Source organism: Anomaloglossus baeobatrachus, chromosome 1 (assembly GCF_048569485.1).
Source record: "Anomaloglossus baeobatrachus isolate aAnoBae1 chromosome 1, aAnoBae1.hap1, whole genome shotgun sequence".
NCBI classification, from domain to species: Eukaryota; Metazoa; Chordata; class Amphibia; order Anura; family Aromobatidae; genus Anomaloglossus; species Anomaloglossus baeobatrachus.
This window is the reverse complement of record NC_134353.1, coordinates 920966830-920987646: the sequence shown is the minus strand read 5'-3', so window position 1 is coordinate 920987646 and position 20817 is coordinate 920966830. Positions and strand designations below refer to the sequence as shown.

The following is a 20817-nucleotide window of genomic DNA, read 5'->3' as shown; positions in this document are numbered from 1 at the left end:
AAGATGGGAACCCAAGGGACCCTCAAAACAGACGAAAACCTCCCCCCGCGCCCGATCATCCAAATGAAGCCTGTCCTCCTTATTCTTTTCCGTCTGAACCGACACCGACACCGGGGAAGCAATACCCGCCACTGGCGTTCCACTAATGCCCAAGGGAGGCGGATTAATCCAAGCCCCCACTGGCCCTGCGTGTTCCCGTGCCCCCCCAATCCGCTCCAGCAACGTACGCACACAACCTATAAGCTCTACCACCTCCCCCCCACCTGACACCTCTCCTCCACCCCCCGTGGGTAACCCCTGCCGAAACCCTGGGTGACCTACATCCCCCCTTGCATTCTGTACCTGACAATACTGGGAAGACAAACAAGACATAGAACCATACTCACCGGGCTGCACGAGGGTAGCGGCCCCGTCAGCCGGACTACCAGACTCCTGTCGTCCCTCCGGCTGCTCAGTAGATTCCTGGCCCCGCGCCTCCGCTCCGCCGCCGTTAGCCCCTGCTGCCGCAGGGCCGGAAGATCCCTCCAGGAGCTGATCCTGCGGCTGCTGTCCGCCCCCCAGCCGGCTGCCAGAGGGGGCTGTCTGCGGTCCTCTGGATCCTGCCGACGCCGCTCCCACAACCCACTCCACGGGGCCCCCCCGACATTCGGGGCCTCTGCTGATGAGGGCCCTGCACGCCAGGCCCGGTGCACTACCGATTCCAGCCGTCGCGATCCGCCCCCTCCGCTAGGGCCCGCCCCCTCATCCGACCTCCACCGCAGACAGGGCTCAGGGCGCTCGGCCGGCACATCACCAGAGCGCCCCGCCGCAGCTCCGACAGCCACCGTTGACATAGTGGGAGCAGGCCCCGCCCCCAACTCCAGGGAAGGCCTGCTCTCCACCGCTGGACCCGGCCGCATTCTTGAATTCCTCCCAGACCGGGGCCTGCTGGACTTTTTTGCACATGGCGCCCGGCCTGGAGGGTCCCCGGAGGGGCTTCTAATGCGTCGCCGGGCCCGGGGAGTCACCTCAGGTGATAACCGCTCCGGCGGTCTGGATCTCCGGAGGCGCCGCTCACGTGGGGGGGGAGCCCCCACCGCCTCCCGACTCCCTCCGATGAGTCCCTGCACAGACGCCTGCAGCCAGCCTGGAGGATGGTCGCCAGCCGCCGCTCGCAGCCGCTCCAGGATGTTTTCAACGGACTCCATTGCCGCAGGTAATGTGGCTGCGACTCGTCCTTCAGCCAGGGGAGCGGGAAAGTGCCGCTCCTCCCCTTTGCCCCTCCAATCCTTTCAAAACGGGCTCGCTCCCCCTCCCCCACCCATGACACCCTGACCTCCCCACCAATCAGGGGTCATGCAGGCCTCCGCAAATGCCCCGGGGGGGGGAGGGGGGGGGCAATGCTCCGTCCTCTCTTGAGTATTTTAACCCTTGTCTGGTACCATGAAAAAAAACAAACACTTGGCGTAAGGCTAGTTTCACACTTGCGTTGGACGGCTTCCGTAGCATTGCGTTGTGTTACGGATGTAACGGATGCGTTGCATATAGTGGCACAACGGATGCTACGGATCGTACAAAACAACGGAAAGCTTTTTTTTTTTTTCTTTTTTTTTTTTTTCTTTCTTCTTTCTTTACAGATTTACCGGCAGCAGACTATTGTGAACGATCAGCTGATCGCTCTCAATAGCCGGCGGCCGGTGGCTCAGTTGAGCGCTGTCACTTGCCGGCGGCCGAGCATGCCGGCGGGCGAGCGCTCAGCTGAGCGCTGTCACTTGCCGGCGGCCGAGCATGCCGGCGGGCGAGCGCTCAGCTGAAAGTTCGGCCACTGTGAGACAAAATAAAGTTTGTGATTTTAAAAAAAAAAAAAAAAAAAAAGAGCATGCGCAGTGAAATCCTGAGGATTGCACTGCTCAAAACAACGTTACATGCTGCATTCCTCCCGCTGGCCGGAAGCAACGGAGCGTCGCCCAGCGGAAGCAACGCAGGTCCTTTTGGCACAATCCTTCACCCACACAAGTCTATGGGAAACAGCGGAATCCATTAACGGATTCCGCTGTTTTCCAAAAGGGCGGATTGTAACGGAAGGAAAACAACGCAAGTGTGAAAGTACCCTAAGACCCCACCACCAAATTTTGTATTTCCAAACATGTATTTTAGTCTGGATTTATTTAAATAATAAATTATACAAAAGTCATCCTTTGACTTTTTTAATGTCAGGATGTTTTAATAAACATGTGAAGAATTAACATTTACATCAAACATGGTCATGTGTGGAGTAATATCAATGTAAAATTTTCATATTAGGAATTATCTGCAGAGAACATCAATTTCTGGTCTTTACTCATTATTCACACATATTGGTTTGGCTCCAGACATAGCATTTACCTTGGTGGCCAAAAAGTTCAACTTTGGTCTCATCTGACCACAGCACCTTCCTCCATACATTTGGGGAGTCTCCCACTTGTCTTTTGGCAAAATCAAAATGAGTCTTCCAATTTTTGGCTGTAAGCAAACGTTCTTCTGGCCACTCTTCCATAAAGGCCAGTTCTATGGAGTGTATGGCTTATTGTGGTCGTATGGACAGATACCCCATTTTCACCTTGGGAACTCTGAAGCTCCTCAAGGGTTACCTTTGGTCTCTGTGCTGCCTCTCTGATTAATGTCATCCTTGCCTGGGCTGAGACTTGTTTTGAGATCTCCTTGGTCTTCTTGGTGTTGTTTGGAGATCTCCTTGGTCTTCATGGTGTTGTTTGGTTGTTTGGAGATCTCCTTGATCTCCATGGTGTTGTTTGGAGAGCTCCTGGGTTTTCATGGTGTTGTTTGGAGATCTCCTGGATCTTCATGGTGTTGTTTGGAGATCTCCTTGGTCTTCATGGTGTTAGTTTGTAGGTATCCTTGGTCTTCATGGTGTTGTTTGGAGATCTCCTTAGTCTTCAAGATGTTAGTTTGGAGGTCTGCTTGGTCTTCATGGTGTTAGTTGGGAGGTCTCCTTGACCTTCATAGTGTTGTTTGGAGATCAACTTGGTCTTCATGGTGCTAGTTTGGAGGTCTCCTTGATCTTCATAGTGTTGTTTGGCGATCTCCTTGGTCTCCATGTTGTTGTTTGGTGTTCTTCGGGTTCTTCTGGTAACGATAATTTGTCTTTGGATTCCTCTGGCAACAGTATTCGGTCTTCAGGTTTTTATGGTGACAGTATGCGGTCTTCGGGTTCCTCTGGAGATGGTATGGAGGCTTCAGGTTCCGCTGGCCTCAGTATGCTTCCAGATAATTCTCTTGTAGACCCCTGTTCTGTAGTGCACAAGTCCGTTCCCCTGATGATCGTGGCACAAAGTCTGCCATCCCAGCCTTTTATAATTGGTAAATGCGCAACAATGGTCACCTGGCACGGCGTTTCCTTTAAACTTTTCCCTCTAGTTAATACACTTCTTACAGATTGTCTCCTGGGGACCCTGATCCTCTGGCAAATGGCAAAGTTGGTGCACAAATTTCATGGAGTAGCTTCTTCTGGCCACCCTCTACACCAGGACATGGGACATTATAAACTAAAAGGCCTAGGATGGAGAAGATTATTAGATAAACCGCCCAGGTCGGGGAACATTATAAACTAAAAGCCAAGAACAGGGGGCATTAGTAATAGAGGCTCAGCACAGGGTACATTAGAAACTAAGGGGCCCAGAACTGGGGACATTATTAAGTAAAGGGCCAAGAATGAGGGGGGGGGGGGCATTATTAAATAAAGGGCCAGGACAGGGTACATTACATACTAAACGGCCCAGGACAGAGGATAATATACACTAAAATGCCCAGGACTTGCGGACTTCATTACAGGAAGGGGCCCAGTTCACAGGGTATTATTACAGGAAGGGGCCAGGATATGGGATATTATTACAGGAATGGGAAAGGATGGGGGATGTTATTACAGGATGAGGCCCAGCAGGAAGGACATTATTACAGGAAGGGGCCAGAAAGAGGCACATTGTTACAGGAAGGGGCCCAGTTTACAGGGCATTATGACAGGAAGGGGCCAGTATATGAGACATTATTACGAGAATGGGTCAGGATGAGGGATGCTATTACAGGATGGGGCCCAGCATGAAGGACATTATTACAGGAAGGGGCCAGAATGAGGAACATTACTACAGGAAGGGGCCCAGTTTAGGGGGCATTATTACAGGAAGGGGCTAGGATGGGGACAGTTATTATGGGGTGGGGCTCAGCATGAAGGACAGTATTACAGGAAGGGGCCAGAACAAGGAACAGGGGACATTATTAAGGTTGTGCCATTTAATTGAGATTGACAGCAGTATTTAAATAGTTACAGAGCAACTTCGGTATGGAGCAGACACAGCTCACACACCCGTATCCAACATAGAACATTACTTTACGTTCCCTGTCAGAAAAATGCTAAAGGAATTTAACTATTTTATCACATACGTCAGGTCAGGTCCAGACTGGCCATCGGACAACTGGCAAATACTAGATTGACCAGTCCTGCCATGGGCCACATCAATTGCTACACTGTCAACAGTATTGGCGTCCTCAGGATTCCAGTACTGTTAACAGCTGTGGTGGAGCATGGAGCCAAAGGATAACCACCATATTATATGGTGGGCTGTGGGGGAACCATACTGTATAGGGGCCATTGGGGGACTGTTGAGACTATCATGCTGTGGGTAGACCATTAAACTGTGTGGAGTGCTGTGTAGACTATCATGCTGTGGGGGAATTATCATACTGTGTGGGGGGCATTCATGACCATTATCCGGTAGGGACAGTGGTGACCTTCATAATGCATGGTGGTAGTAGTGGAATCACACTTTGTCATTGGTGACCTTCATCCTGGGGGACAGTAATGACCATCATACTTTGTTGGGGGAGTTGGTGACCATTGTACAGTGTCGTGTTTGTGGGACCATCAAGAAGGAATGTGAGAACATTGGGGCCATATTTTAATAAACCCGTTTATGAAGAGTAAGACATAGTGCACTCTAGGAATTCATTATGACAATAATTTCTGGGACCATAAAATTCTCAGGTCCGTTTTTGGAAACATTATAATGAAATAAAACATTTTACGGGCCATTTCAAGGGTTACACAACGCAAGAGAATGGAACACAAGTTTCGTGTTGCACGTTCTATGGCTCTGGTCACATGACGCTCTGAACTCGCCAAGTGCTCATCAGCTGTGTCTTTCTTGTAAAACAAATCAGCTGGAACCGGCTGAGACCAGAGAAAATTACGTTCTGCAATAACAAGTATCAAACAGGTGAGTTCTTATGAGGGATTTACAGTTTTATCCTCAAATCCACCTTAAAGTGACAGATCACCTACATCTAAGATCTTGAGTGGGAGGTCGTAGACGATGAGATCCACAGATCGATGCAATGACGAGGCTGATGTATTCTACCAAGTGCTGCATATTAATTCTAATTTACCAAGACTTCCATTGGTTGACACCAATTGCATTTTCTGATATGTCACAGTTTTCTAGATTCTTAACTGTTGATGCAACATTTAGGGGCAGCCTGACGTCTTGGAGTAGAATTAAAAATTGTCTGAGAGAATGGGAGAGAAAGTCGAAAAAAAGAGAGCCGACACATATATCACAACCAGCTGCTATAATCTCTCGGGCCATAAACCTTTCTGCAAGATTAGGGGTAGTCATGCAGGAACTTTTCTTCATGTTATCACCCTTATAACAATCCCAGTCTGCTACTGCCATCTTTGTCATAGTACAGCCTCCTGTGACACCAGAGGTTGGCATACAGGAACTTTTTTGTATGTTATTGTGACGCCCTGGCAAAACCAGGTAGTCACAGTTAGGCCCCCGCATAACACCTTTCCTCACTAGGAAACACACAGCCGACCTGAAAACCCTAGTCACTCCCCCTTAGGGACAGACAGACACACCAGTGGGCATGGCCAGGCGGTTGGAACAAGCCCACCCAGGAAACTAGACAGCCCGGGGCGTGAAAATAAGCAGTTTAAGCTGTAGTTCAGTTTGGAGAGGAGTGTGGGCTGGAGCGAAGTGTAGCTCCAGCAGGAAAGTTCAAGTTGAACGGTGCCAGGGTAGGAGCCCTGGTGCCTTTGGCTAGGAGGCAGACGGTGGTCTCCGTCAGCAGGAGACGGGAAGACGGCTCGGCAGAACCGAGGTGGACCGGGACAAGGTTGTAGCCCGCCGGTACAGACACGGGGAACCAACCCGGAAACCGTAGCACAAAGGGGGGTACTCGGACCCTGAAGCCAGAACCAGAAACAAGTGGACTGGTTAATTCACCGATTGAGGCCAGGACTAGAGGTCCTGTCCCACCCAAAGTCCCTCATAGAAGACAACAGCCCACCGATAGGGATAAGAGGTCACCGCCAGGGCCCATAGATCCCACAGGCCAGTGTCTGCGGGCACGGCTCCTTAGGCCACATCCAGCCGGGAGCGGACTCCTGAGCTTCACGTTAGGAAGTCCACCTTACACAAACAGTGCAGGAAGGAGGATAGAGACCACCAGCCAGGTGGGGGACCCGAATGCAACCAGTCGCGGCACCGGCCACCATCACCTTGATTAACCAGAGACTCGTGTGATTTAATAACAGTGAGTACACCAACACTTCCTGTGGTCACTCTACCCTGCACTCAGTCACCAGGCCCCGGGGCCACCATCCCTACCCACGGAGGGGTTAACAACTAGCTGCCGCAACATTTCCCCCGGGGTGCCCCACAACTGCAGCGGTGGTGTCCCATCTCACCACACACCGTGGTGTCACGAACTTAATACGGCCTAGCCCGTACAATCTACGTCCCCCTTTTTATTCGGCGTGTCTGCGAGACCCCCGGGTCCGGAGACCCTCGAGCCACCACCCCTGAAGGCCCGGATCCGAGCAGCGGCAGCTGCTGGCACGTGGGCGGCACATTATCACCCCTTTACCAATCACATTGTGCTACTGCCATAGTATAGCCTGCTATGACACCAGAGGTAGGTATACAAGAACGTTTCTTCATGTTATTGTGGCGCCCTGGCCTAGCCAGGTCGTCACAAATAACACCCAAACACCCCCCACCCCCATTAGACAGGGACACCAGCCAAACAAAAATCCTTGTTGCCTCCCTCCAGTGTCTGATGTCCACACCAGGTGGGGCGGAGCTAAGCGGTTGGCCCCACCCACCGAGGAGTTCACAGGCCTGGAGGCGGGAAAAGTGACAGAACAGTCAGAGAACAGTGTAGGAGTTTGAGGAGTCAGGAGCAAGCACTTGGGTGTCTGGGTTTGTGGCCCAGGCACTAACAGCAAGGTTGGCAGACGGTGGTGGCCGTCTGCAGGAGTGGTGGAGCAACGCGGAACCGTAGGATTGGGGACGGGCGACGGCCCGCTGGTACCGACCGGGGAGCGAAGTGAAGCCAGCACACACAGGCAGGGCCATCGGACCCCGACCAGGCTTGGAGCCGCCGACAATAGTCAGATCCGAATGTGACCGGAACCCCAGGGGTTTCACAACAGCAAAAGTCCCGATTGAAGGCAACAGCCCACACCGTGAGGGTATACAGCTGCCGCCTAAGGCTAGAGACCCAAGGGCCAGCGTCTGCGGGCAAACGGGCTCCTCCGTTACCCATACACCGGGGAGCGGACTACCGTTGGGAATCCATAGTAGTCAGAAAGAGAACATTAAGGTGCAGGGAAAGACAGCCGGCATCACCTGTCCGGGGAGAAGCACTGCAGCCGGCTGCGGGAACCGTCCATCCAGCTGTTTGGTTTACCGAGGACTTTGTACCTTTCTTGCTGAGTGAGTACACCCGTGCCATCCGGCACCACGCCGCGCTGTCCCTGCAACCCTGCACCTCACCAACCCTGCCTCCCCGTCACAACAAGATCACCGGGCCCCGCGACCACCGACCCCTAGCCACGGAGGGGGAAAACAACATCCCAGCTGCTCCCTACCATCGCTCCCGGGATCCCGTCACCAGCAGCAGTGGTGCCCATCTTCACCACGACCCGTGGGTGGCGTCACGGACTAAATCCCCCAAACCAACCACCCCTTTCACTCACGGGCGAGGAGCGCCGCTCGAGTCCCCGGATCCGGCCCACCGCTCGAGCCACCGAGCAGCAGCAGCGCCGGACCCGAGCGTTAGCGAGAGTGCAGCAGCGATGGCATCCTCCCCGCCCGCGACATTATCACCCCCGTACCAATTGTACCAATTACATTCTGCTTTTGCCATCTTTGTTATAGTACAGCCTGCTGTGACACCAGAGGTAGGCATACAAGAACGTTTCTTCATGTTATCACCCCTATACCAATCACAGTCTGATACTGCTATATTAGAACCTTGTCACGCTAGTGTGTCGCCCTGGGCAAGCCAGGGGACACAGGTCACAACACCACCACACCCCACACTCCAGGTAGGCACATCTGCTAACCAAAAATCCTTGTTGCCTTCCTCCAGAGGTTGATGATGCACACCAGGGGGTGGGCCAGGCGGTTGGCTCCGCCCACCAAGGAGCTCACAACTCTGGAGGCAGGAAGTAACCAGGCAGTTAGAGTCCAGGGAGAGTCGAGTGAGGGAGGAGGAAGTGGAAGGAGTGAGGAATAGCCCAGGCAGGGGCTAGAGTAAACAGAGAAGTGAAAGTGGTGAAAGTAAGGAAAGTAGTAAAGGAGAAGAGTGAGCAAAGTGACAGAAGGAAAGAAAGCCTGAGAGCCCCGCTTTGTGTAGGGCCAGAACAGCAAGGTCAGCGACGGCGGTGACTGTTTGGAGGGGGACAGTTTGGAAGTTCCTGGAAGGACCCCGTTGGCTGTGTGCCCGGTGGTCTGGAGCAGTGTTCCGAAGGACAGTCAGCACCAGGGCAGGGGCCTCTCGGACCCCGGCAAGGCTAGGAGTCGCCAGATTTGCCAAATCCGTCAGTGACGGGGACGCAGATCCCCCAGCAAACAAGTCCCGATTGACGGCAACAGCCCGACCATTACCGGGGAGACACCGCCACCGCCAAGGCACAAGTTTCCCCAGGGCCAGCGCCTGCGGGCAAAGTGTAGAGCTCCTCCGGCCCAGATTGCAGTCGGGGAGCGGGTAACCGGAGGGAATCCACCGCTACCATCAGACAACATAGGTGCAAGGAAGAGAAACGTCACCGTTACTTACCGGGAGTGCAGGTGCAGCCGTCTGTGGGACCGTCCTACCAGCCGTTGGTTTACCGTACAAACTGTGTCCGTGTGTCAGGCTGAGTGAGTACCATAGTGCCGCAAGGCACAGCGCTGCCCCCGCGCCCCTGCGCCCTCCAGGCCCTACACTTCACATCTCATCACCGGGCCCCGGGATCACCAACCCCTACCCACGGAGGGGCAACACAACACCTGGCTGCTCCGCATCACCATCCCCGGGACCCCCACACTGAGCAGCGGTGGTGCAATCACCACAACCGTGGGTGGCGTCACGAACTGTAACAATCCCCACACCCAACAAACAACCCCCTTTCACTCACGGGCGAGGAGTGTCGCTCGAGACACCCCGGGATCCGGCCCACGGCTCGAGCCACCAGGAGCAACTGCCGGACCCGAGCAGAAGGGGTGAGCGCGGTGTGCTGACACCCTCCTCCCCGCCCGCGACACTAGGTATGGGGCAATATCAAGCCAATGGCGAAAAGGAAGGAAAGAGAAGAGGGAAATTCTGTGTCTAGGGAAGTGGGAGATGGTGACCCCTCATCCAACCTTCCGATGGCCGATGGCTCCCCTGACCACCCTAGATAGGTTTTGTAACTATGCAACAAGCAGGATACCTGGCCTTGGCTAAGCCTGAAGTGGGCCCTAAGTAAGGAATGCGCGGGATGAGCACCTAGTCAACCTCACTAAGCTCTAAAGAAGACGCAGGGAGCACAACCAGGGGGAAGTGAACGAACAACTGATCTCCAAGAAGACCCAGGGAGAGGAACAGCAACACTCAACAATGATTCTCCAGATATCACAAGCCAACTGCTTGCACTCAAGCCATATAGGAATTTATCTCTATCACTAGCAAATACCAAAGGAAAATATGGGTATTTAAAGGGAACCTGTCAGGTGCAATATGCACCCAGAACCACGAGCAGCTCTGGGTGCATATTGCTAATCCCTGCCTAACCATCCTGCATCTAGTAGCATAGATAAAGAGATCTTTAGAAAAAATATTTCTAAAGAGCTTTTACTGTATGCTAATGAGCACAGGGACTAGTTGTAAGAGCGTTCGTTCCCTTGACTAGTCCTCCCTCTTAGCATGTTAGCACGTCCACAGGGGCGTGCTAACGTTATTCAATGCCCACTGCTCAGCATCATCAGCGGTTATGCGCGTACCTGTGTCCATTGTCACCGCTTCAGATGCCGAGTTTAGTGTTAGTGTGCATGATCAGAAGTCGCAGTGCTTACGTTCATGCGCACTATGAAGCCGGGTGTATGTGTCCCGGCTTCAGAGAGGTCTAGTGCGCATGAACGGAAGTGCCGGGTCTTCTAATCCTACACATTGACCCTAAACCTGGCGTCTGAAGCGGTGACAACGAACACAGGTATGCACATCACCGCTGATGACTCTGGGCAATGGACATTGAATAGCATGTTAGTACGCCCCTGTGGGTGTACTAATGTGACGCCCTGGACTAGCCAGGGGGTCACAGACATAACACCACACACACCCCTTCCCCGGACAGGTGACAACAGTCACACTAAAATCCTTGTTGCCACCCTCCAGGGTCTGATGTCCACACCAGGTGGGGCGGAGCCAGGCGGTTTGCCCCGCCCACCGAGGAGTTCACAGGCCTGGAGGCGGGAAAACACAACAGTTCAGTTGAGTACAGTTCAGTTGAGTACAGTTCGGGTGAGGAGGAAGAAAGACACACACAGGCGGACCTGAGTCCAGGCCCGCCAGTGAGACTGCTAGGTGTCTGGGTCGGAGCCCAGGCACTTCCAGAAAGGTCGGCAGACGGTGGTGGCCGTCTGCAGGAGTTGGTGTACGGTCGGTGGAACCGTAGGACCGGGGTCGGGCGGTGGCCCGCCGGTACCGAACCGGGGAGCCGATTGGAGGCCAAGCACCAGGCAGGGTACTCAGACCCCGACTAGGCTAGAAGCCGCCTGGTAGTCAAATTTATTGATTGCGGTCTGGACCTCAGGGGTTCATTCCCACCCAAGTCCCGATTGAAGGCAACAGCCCAACCATCCAGGATAAGTGCCACCGCCAAAGGCAAGAGATCCAAAGGGCCATTGTCTGCGGGCAAACGGGCTCCTACGACACTTACACGCTGGGGAGCGGACTACCAGTGTCCAGGCACAGGAGTCAATATCTACAGAACAATGGTGCAGGGAAACGACAGCCATCACCAACCTGTCCAGGGAGAATACTGCAGCCGGCTGCGGGCCCCGTTCATCCTGCCGTTTGGTTTACCAGAGACTCCGTTATCTTGTGTCAGAGTGAGTACACCAGTGCTGTCAGGCACCGCACCGCACTGCATCGCAACACTGCGCCCTGCACTCCGGCCCTCACCTCCCCACGGGCCCCCAGGAGCATCACCCCTGCCCACGGAGGGATTAACACCGAGCTGCATAACACCGTTCACAGGAGGCCTAGTCAACGGCAGCGGTGGTGTCCACCATACAATCACCAAAACCCATGGGTGGCGTCACGAACTTTATCAATTCCACCAAACAATCACCCAAACCCCTGCGTGCACCGCCACTACTCCTTTCAGAGCGACGTGACCCCCGGGTCCGTGAGAGGCTCGAGCCACCACCCGCAGTGCAAGCACGGAACCGAGCGGCTTGGCGGCCGCAGCCGAATCCGCGGGGCGGTACGCTAACATGCTAAGAGGGCGGACAAATAGAGGGAAATCACACCTTTGCGACTAGTCCTGCGCTCATTAAAGTATCTTTAGAAATACTTTTTCTAAAGATCTCTATCTATGCTACTAGATACAGGGACGGTTAGGCAGGGATTAGCAATATGCACCCAGGACTGCTCGTGGTTCTGATTGCATATTGCACCTGACAGGTTCACTTTAAGGACACTAGAGGAAGTCATGTTGATTAATAGCTGAAAGGTGAGGATATCCGCAGGGTCCTAAAAGGAAAGGATTAACCTCAAGGAGAGAAGATACATAGGATACCATTTAACCCACAGCTGGAAGAATAGAAGGTCAGTGAACAGTTTGTGTTGCTAAACACTGCGACCTTCTACAGCTGGACACCACAGGGCTGTCTGTCAACCGTGACACACCCGTGACAAGCCTGCTGTGACACCAAAGGTAGGCATACAGGAACGTTTCTTCATATTATCACATCCTACCTGACCCAGCTTGCTACTGCTATTTCTTCCTTAATACAGCCTGCAGTGGCCCAAGGGATGGAAATACTGGGACTTCTCTCTTTGTTATCACCACTATGCCAGTCACAGCCTGCTACTGTCATTTGTACCCTGTACAGTCTCCGATGAGGTGGTCCATAGACTTTTTAATGTTATCACAAGTTACCAATCTGCTTCTGTCATGTTATACAGAGTACACCCTCTAGCAATCTCCAGGATTGGCATACAGAGGATTTTTTTCGTGCTATTAACCCCCTTCTACTGCCTTACTCTCAGGGGTGGGTACAAGTAATTTTTTTTTAATTTATTAATTTATTTTACTCACTTATACAGCGCTTTACAGACTTGATCATCACTGTACCCATTGGGGCTTACAATCTACATTCCCTATCTGTATGTCTTTGCACTGTAGAGGAAACCCACCCAAACATGGGGAGAACATACAAACTTCTTGGAAGACTGCAGTGCTAACCACTGAGCAACCGTGCTACCCTCACCTTTCCAATGATACAGGATATATGCTCTTTAACAGTCACTTTTTTTTTTTATTTTTTTTTACTAAACCTATGAGAGATGTAAATATATGTTACTACCGTGTTTTTCCAAAAATAAGACCTCCCCCAAAAATAAGCCCTAGCAGGGATTTTCAGCATTTTCGGAGAAAGGCTTAAATATAAGCCCTCCCCAAAAAATAAGCCCTAGTCGCGGATCTATAATGAAGTGTCCGTGCAGCTAAAAAAGATATAGATATTACAGGACACTTCATTATACACAGCGGCACCCGGCAATTACACTCACCCGACACTGAGCGGCAGAACCTGCAGTGATCACACACCCACACACATCAGCTCTCACACACACACACACACACACACACACAATCAGATCTCACACACACACACACATCAGATCTCACACACACACACCCACACACATCAGCTCTCTCTCACACACACACACACACACACACACACAATCAGATCTCACACACACACCAGATCTCACACACAAACATTGGATCGCACACACAGTCACCTCATCTAGCGACACCGATCTCTTCTCAGAATCCTGAGAGGCAGTGCGGTGCAGCGCAACGAACAGGACCTGCGGCCGGACACGTGACTTGCTTCATTCCCTGCGGCCGTAAGTGCTGGATGTGATGTGATGTGTGTGTGTGTGTGTGTGTGTGATCGGCTGTATGTGTCTGTGATCGGCTGTGTTTTTCTGAGATCGGCTGTGTGTGCCTGTGATCGGATGTGTGTATCTGTGATCGGCTGTGTGTGCCTGCGATCTGCTGTGTGTGATCTGCTGTGTATATCTGCGATCTGCTGTGTATATCTGCGATCTGCTGTATGTGTGATCTGCTGTGTGTGTGTATCTGTGATTGGCTGTGTGTATCTGTGATCGGCTGTGTGCCTGCGATCTGCTGTGTGTGATCTGCTGTGTGTGTGTGTGTGATCTGCTGTGTGTGTGATCTGCTGTGTGTGTGTGTGTGTGTGTGTGTGTGATCTGCTGTGTGTGTGTGTTTGTGTATATGTGTGTGTGTGTGTGTGTGATCTGCTGTGTTTGTGTGTGTGATCTGCTGTGTTTGTGTGTGTGTTTGTGTATATGTGTGTGTGTGTGTGTGTGATCTGCTGTGTTTGTGTGTGTGATCTGCTGTGTGTGTGTGTTTGTGTATATGTGTGTGTGTGTGATCTGCTGTGTTTGTGTGTGTGATCTGCTGTGTGTGTGTGTTTGTGTATATGTGTGTGTGTGTGTGTGTGTGTGATCTGCTGTGTGTGTGTGATCTGCTGTGTGTGTGATCTGCTGTGTGTGTGTGATCTGCTGTGTGTGTGTGTGTTTGTGTGTGTGTGTGTGTGTGTGTGTGATCTGCTGTGTTTGTGTGTGTGATCTGCTGTGTGTGATCTGCTGTGCGTGTCAGCCAGCAGCAGGGGAGAACGGCGTGATGCACCGACCAGAGATCACAGGAGGACCTGGGAACCATGCAGACGTCCGGGTCTGGTGAGTATGAGTCTCCTGGGAAGTGGGGGGGTCTGCTTTTTTGGGGGGTAAACTTACCCCCAACTGTGTTTCTCCAAGAATAAGACCTCCTCCAAAAATAAGCCCTAGTGCTTTTTTGGGGGGCAAAAAAAATATAAGACAGTGTCTTATTTTTGGAAAAACACGGTATGTTCCCCATCAATATTTCTGGTCTCTTCAGTTTCCAAATTTTTGTGAAGGTTTTTGCATTTTGATATACTATACTGTACGCATGGGTTACATACATACTTAATAGATTTTGTATTTTTATACTTAGGAAGTGCGCTAGCCTCAAGCTTTGCTTCTATCTAACTTGTCGTTAAACAGGAACTTTTACTATTTTTTTTCAAAATATTGCATTTTTTAGGCAAAATGGCATTAACTAGCCCATGACTGTAAAAGTAACAGCAGGATCTAGTCTACATTGTAGCTAGTTTGGGGCAGCACGGTGGCTCAGTGGTTAGCCCTGCAGTCTTGAAGCTGGGATCCTGGGTTCAAATTCCACCATGGACAACATCTGGAAGAAGTTCATATGTACTCCCCATGTTTGGGTGGGTTTTCTGGGTTTTCCAGTTTCCTTTCACACTCCACAGACAAAGTGATATGTGAGCCCCAATGGGTAGTACTTGTCCGATTTATACCCCAATGTGAGTGTACTAAGGGTGCCAATACACATCAAAGCAATTGCATGGATCAAGATCCCTCATTAGTTTGGTTGGGACCCAACCAAAAGAGGTTGACTTGCCGTTGGCAGTTGGACTCATGTAAAACTGGCTATTTTTTGTGTGCTAAGTATCTCAATTTTTGATGCCCCCCCCAAGGAAGCCCTATACAAAACGCACGTCGGGGCCCATTATTGGCATCCTCTCTCTCCCCCCGGAGCAGGACAAAATGGGTGAGTGACACTGTGCTCAATTATCGATCACTTTCTGCATTAGCATTATACCTTAGTTATACACTGGGCATTCTATTTAATTATTAGTGGGTATCTACAGTATATAGAATTTACTTGGCTTTTAGCTTTGTCCGGTTGGATTGTATGTTGTGACCAGCTTCTGCCATAGAAGCACCTTAAAGGGATACATATATATTTCAATACCTGGTGTATACTATCAATACAGATGGCATATTGATTCTATGTCACATATACCCACGTGTCATCAGTCTTTTTCTTAGATTACAGGGTCATGCCTTCTGATTGAGCTCTCCTGCTCTTCAGCCTCAGGCTATTTTAATTCTTCATTTGCAGGTTCCTATCCGCCCATAAATTGTAGGTTTTTTAACCCAAAGAGAGGAATTAGTTTGATAGGGACCCAACAAAAATGAGGTCGCCTTGTCGCTGGCTGTTGGGCTCACATAAAACTTGCCATTTTTGTGTGCTAAGTATCTCAATTTTTACATGTTTTTCATAGCAGTAATGCTTGTCTATATTACCATATTCATTGTTCCACATATCTTAGTGCTACAGTGTGCAACTGTCTCCTTTTTGTAACTATGCGTCACATTCAGTTTGCACCTGTTCACATTAGAAAAGTAGGATGTGCCATCAGTCTTTTTCTTAGATTACAGGGTCATGCCTTCTGATTGAGCACTCCTGCTCTTCAGCCTTCAGCTATCTTAATTCTCCATTTGCAGGTTTCTGTCCACCCATAAATTGTAGGGTTTTTTTTAACCCAAAGAGAGGCGTTAGTTTGATAGGGACCCAACAAAAATGAGGTCACCTTGCCGTTGGCAGTTGGGCTCACATATAACTGGCCATTTTTGTGTGCTAAGTATCTCAATTTGTGCATGTTTGTCATACCAGTAATGCTTGTCTATATTACCATATTCATTGTTCCACATATCTTAGTGCTACAGTGTGCAACTGTCTCCTTTTTGTAACTATGCGTCACATTCAGTTTGCACCTGTTCACATTAGAAAAGTAGAATGTGCAATCAGTCTTTTTCTTAGATTACAGGGTCATGACTTCTGATTGAGCACTCCTGCTCTTCAGCCTTAGGCTATCTTAATTCTCCTGTCCGCCCATAAATTGTAGGTTTTTTAACCCAAAGAGAGGCATTAGATTGATAGGGACCCAACAAAAATGAGGTCACCTTGACGTTGGCTGTTGGGCTCACATATAACTGGCCATTTTTGTGTGCTAAATATCTGAATTTGTGCATCTTTGTCATAGCAGTAATGCATGTCTATATTCTCATATTCATTGTTCCACATATCTTAGCGCTACAGAATGCAACTATCTCCTTTATGTTACTATGTTTTGGGGTTTTTAACCCAAAGAGAGACATTTGTTTGTTAGGGACCCAACAAAAATGAGGTCACCTTGACGTTGGCTGTTGGGCTCACATAAATCTGGCCATTTTTGTGTGCTAAATATCTCAATTTGTGCATGCAGAATGCAACTATCTCCTTTTTGTTACTTGGTTTTCATGATAGTCAGTGGCTTAACAAGGAAAGGCATAAATACCCTACCTGTTAGTGTGACACCAAAACCAATAATACATTAATACATGTCAAGTTAAAAAAGTAAAAGAAATGTACCTTATGTGAGTAATGCTGATCCACAATACGAGCCAACCCAAAATCTCCAATCTTGAGTACGAGATCCTCTGTACTAATGAAGATATTGGCTGGTTTCAGATCCCTATGGAGCACATTGGCTGAATGGATGTACTTCAAACCACGTAGAAGCTGGTATATGAAAAGCTTGGCATGGTCCTCAGTAAGTGGCCCTTGTTCCAACAGCCGAGAAAGATCGGTCTCCATGTGTTCCTGAACAATGTAAACCACATTGTACCGAAAAATGTCCCCTTGAAGGTCGGTCCCCCTGGGTCCCAGCACGGCGTGAACTTTCACAATATTGTCATGGCTAAGACGTCGGATGATCTTAATCTCTCGTAAGGCGTGCTTCATACTCCGACAATCGCTAATAGTGATCTTCTTTACCGCCACTTTTCGAGAATTTTTGCTGTCGGTGGCAGAAAGAACAAGACCATTGGCCCCGAAACCCAATGGCTTAAAATCCACAAAGTGCCCACCCAAATCATAGCCGTACATGTTAGCAATAAAATCGCACTTCTCTGCCATGGCAATGCCAATTTTTTTTTTTTTATATATATATATATAATTATGGAAGGATTTTTTGCAAAATTTAGGCAAAAAAAAACATTTCAAAAAGAAAATAAATAAACAAAAAAAAAAGGAAAATTACAAAAAATGACAAATTAATAAACCTCAATGATGAAAAGTTGAGCTTGGATATTTTTGTATCCAACTGCAGCTCTCGCCATCCAAACTTTATTTGCAGAGTACATAGTAGGTTGCTGGTTTTATACTCGTCTCGTTAAAAGACTTGGCTGTGACGTAACATGGAGTGGTGCAGCCTTTCAATCCGCTGGCTCCGAGCACCGGTTGTTTCCAAGCTTCTGCTGATTGTCCACGGACCTGTAACATCACCCCTCGAAATAAAGCCTTCCCGTTATTCCCATGCTGGTCACAGCCTGGTGATGAATAAGCTTATTCTCCTTCCTTTAATCTCCCTCTCGGTGATGCAATCCGTACCGGTGGTAAACACGAGTCCTCAGCGAGGGACCCCAGCCCTTCCCGTCACAGCTGTAGGACCATACACTTCTCTGGCTGCACCGTCATTGCTCAGCGCTCCTTCTAGCAAGTGATCTTTGATCTTGGTACAAGACTCGAGCTCTGCGTGAGACTTGCATTGTGATCGGCGTCCAGCCTTGAGTCCTGTCTCTTTATCATCCTCTCTGAAAGCAAGAACAGGATTGATTGAATTGACAGGACAATAAATGGTGGCGGCTTACGTTAACTCTTACTGTGTGAAGGTTGACATGAAATCTAAACGCAAGTGTCGGAGCCTGACCTTTGGTAATTCATTAGCACTGCTCACTTACATTACTGCATTTTTCTAGTTAAAGAATTCCATAGGTTGTAACAGCTTACCATAGGAAAAAAACAGCATGTACAATAAGTCAAAAAGTTTACCAGTAGCGTTGTCGTTCAGAAATGTCGTCAATATATCGCATGGTTTACAACAGTTGGGGCTGCTCTACTTGGGTGTCAAAGCAATGTGTAATATTCACGGCCGGTGTAGGGGCAGCAAGCGGGGTTAGTGGACCCACTGGACCTTGGTTTACCCTCTTCCTCTTCCCACCATCGCATCCAAGATTTCTCCCATGTCTCCCCCATACTCTGGAATGCTCTGCCACAACACCTCAGACTCTCGCCTACCTTGACAAGCTTCAAAAGGAACCTGAAGACCCACCTCTTCCGACAAGCCTACAACCTGCCGTCACCCTCAGTCTGATACAGCGCCGCACAATCAGCTCTACCCTAACCTACTGTATCCTCACCTATCCCTTGTAGACTGTGAGCCCTCGCGGGCAGGGACCTCTATCCTCCTGTACCAGTCTGTGCCTTGTATTGTTTATGATTATTGTACTTGTCCCTATTATGTATACCCCTTTCACATGTAAAGCGCCATGAAATTGATGGCACTATAACAATAAATAATAATAATAATAATAATGGTAGTGGGAGAGGATTAAATAAGTGCTCACCGGATGGCAGACGACAGGTATAACTCCCAGTAGCTGGGACTGTGGCAGCTGACCCACATGGCAGGTTTGGACACTGGTACAGTCATGACCACGGGTATGGTCGAGTCATTAATGAAGACTTTAAATAAACCCCCCACCCTTACCTTCCCTAAAATAAAGAGACTGCACATCAATATGGATTTTATTGGCCACAGCAGCCTTTATTGTAACAAAACAACATAAATAACAGAAATATACTCAATAGAACCGGAAGGTGGTCCTCGAAGCCCCAAAACCGGCAAACGGGTATTCTACACAAACTGTAGCCAGACTGATGTTTTACCCCCAGCCGCTCAAGCACCGGCTCGGAGGCACCAGTTAACCAACAACCTGGCCTCATCTGAACACACGCCCCCAACCCGCGGCCCACCAGGCCTACCACGGGATTATCCTACACGCCGGCATGTAAAGAGTCCACATGAGGGGTCCAGAACCTTACGGGTTCCCCTCCCACCGTTCCGCCACAAACCCCAAATTCCAACTTTGAGGACCCTCCTCCCCTTCGCTATGCTGGTATGACAAGAAAAGAAAAATTGGGAAGATGGGTGGGAGATTGTTCCGTTTTCTGTGCCCAAAATGGATGACCCCACTAACTGACCACCCCTTATAAGCCCCTTAATTGTTCCCACCCCCACTAACTACACCCACAATGCACAATTCAAAAACCTCTACTTCCGCCCCCTCTAAATATCTTTAACCCCTGCCTAACCCCAATCACTTAATCTCCCTTTTGTTTCCGTCCCAACCCAGTCATGTCAGCCTCCCTTTCAAGGCTGGGACCAGTACGGCCTCTCTGGATGACTAAGGGAGAAAGGCAGGCGGGTATGGACAGATATGGTGGGCACAACAGGGACATATAGGTATGGGAAGGCAGGTAGGGTACAGGTAATTGATCCAGGGATAACGTGACATGACTTTGGTATAGTCGAGTTTCGGTGACCCAACCATACACCTGTTCTACTGTCCCCTTACCCCTAGTGGCTATGAAATCAAGCACATACAATAGGATTGGATGAAACAGCCACAGCAGCCTGCAGATTCTGACACTCCACCTGATGGTTTCTCTGGTGTCTGGGATCAACACAGGCATACTCGGGCATCAACCTGCTGTTTGCTGATTTATATGCATGTTAGCAAGAGTTAATCACATCTGCTCCCCTCCTATTTATGCTGGTTGAATCCATCCACCAATCCATCCACATATAGTTAATTTGATGTTGGTCTGTGAGGTGTTCTGCTCCAGATTCTCTGGTGAAACTTGTGTTTTGGTTGTGCCTATTGCTTGGAGCAGTTGTGGCGTGTACCCCTCTTGTTTGTATCTTCCTTCCTGCTCTTGTTTTTCCTCCTGAATCTCTTATTGTCTTTACCTTTGCATGTGCGTACTGTGTGCCAGAGTTTTGGATTTCCCTTGTCTGTCTTTATCTGTGGTTTTCTACACACTCCTGTCCTCTCCTTTCCTTTCCTGGGGGGAGGGGAAATCAGATCAGGACTGGTCAGGAGCAGGTCCAGGAAGAAAACTCAGGCATCGCCACCATGAGGAGTATCCCTGAAGTAAGGGATAGCATAGGGCCTACAAGCTTGACAGCTTGAGTTTTGGATACTCCTTTTCTCTATCTGTTGTTTTCTACAAACTCCTGTCCCTTCCATGGGGTAGGTGAAATCAGATCATAACTGGTCAGGAGCAGGGCCAAGAACAAGACTCAGGCCTCTCCACCATCAATAGTATTGTAGAAAAACAGACTACCAGTAAATCCAATCATGGATAAAAAAGTGAATGCAAATATTTTTTATTAATTCATTATGCAAATGTGGCACCCTGGCCTAGCCAGGTCGTCACAGATAACACACCAACACCCCACCCCCACTAGACAGGGACAACAGCCAAACACAAAACCCTTGTTG

General features: G+C 49.7%; 1 protein-coding gene across 1 annotated transcript in view; it reads right to left on the bottom strand.

The window, feature by feature from the left end:
- MAPK4 (mitogen-activated protein kinase 4) overlaps window positions 1–20817 on the bottom strand; it is a 191757-nt gene that overhangs the window by 57625 nt on the left and 113315 nt on the right. The window contains exon 2 of the mRNA XM_075327882.1: window positions 16841–18063. Coding sequence (XP_075183997.1) covers window positions 16841–17386 — 546 coding nt within the window. The 5' untranslated portion in view covers window positions 17387–18063. The remainder of the gene's footprint in view (window positions 1–16840; window positions 18064–20817) is intronic.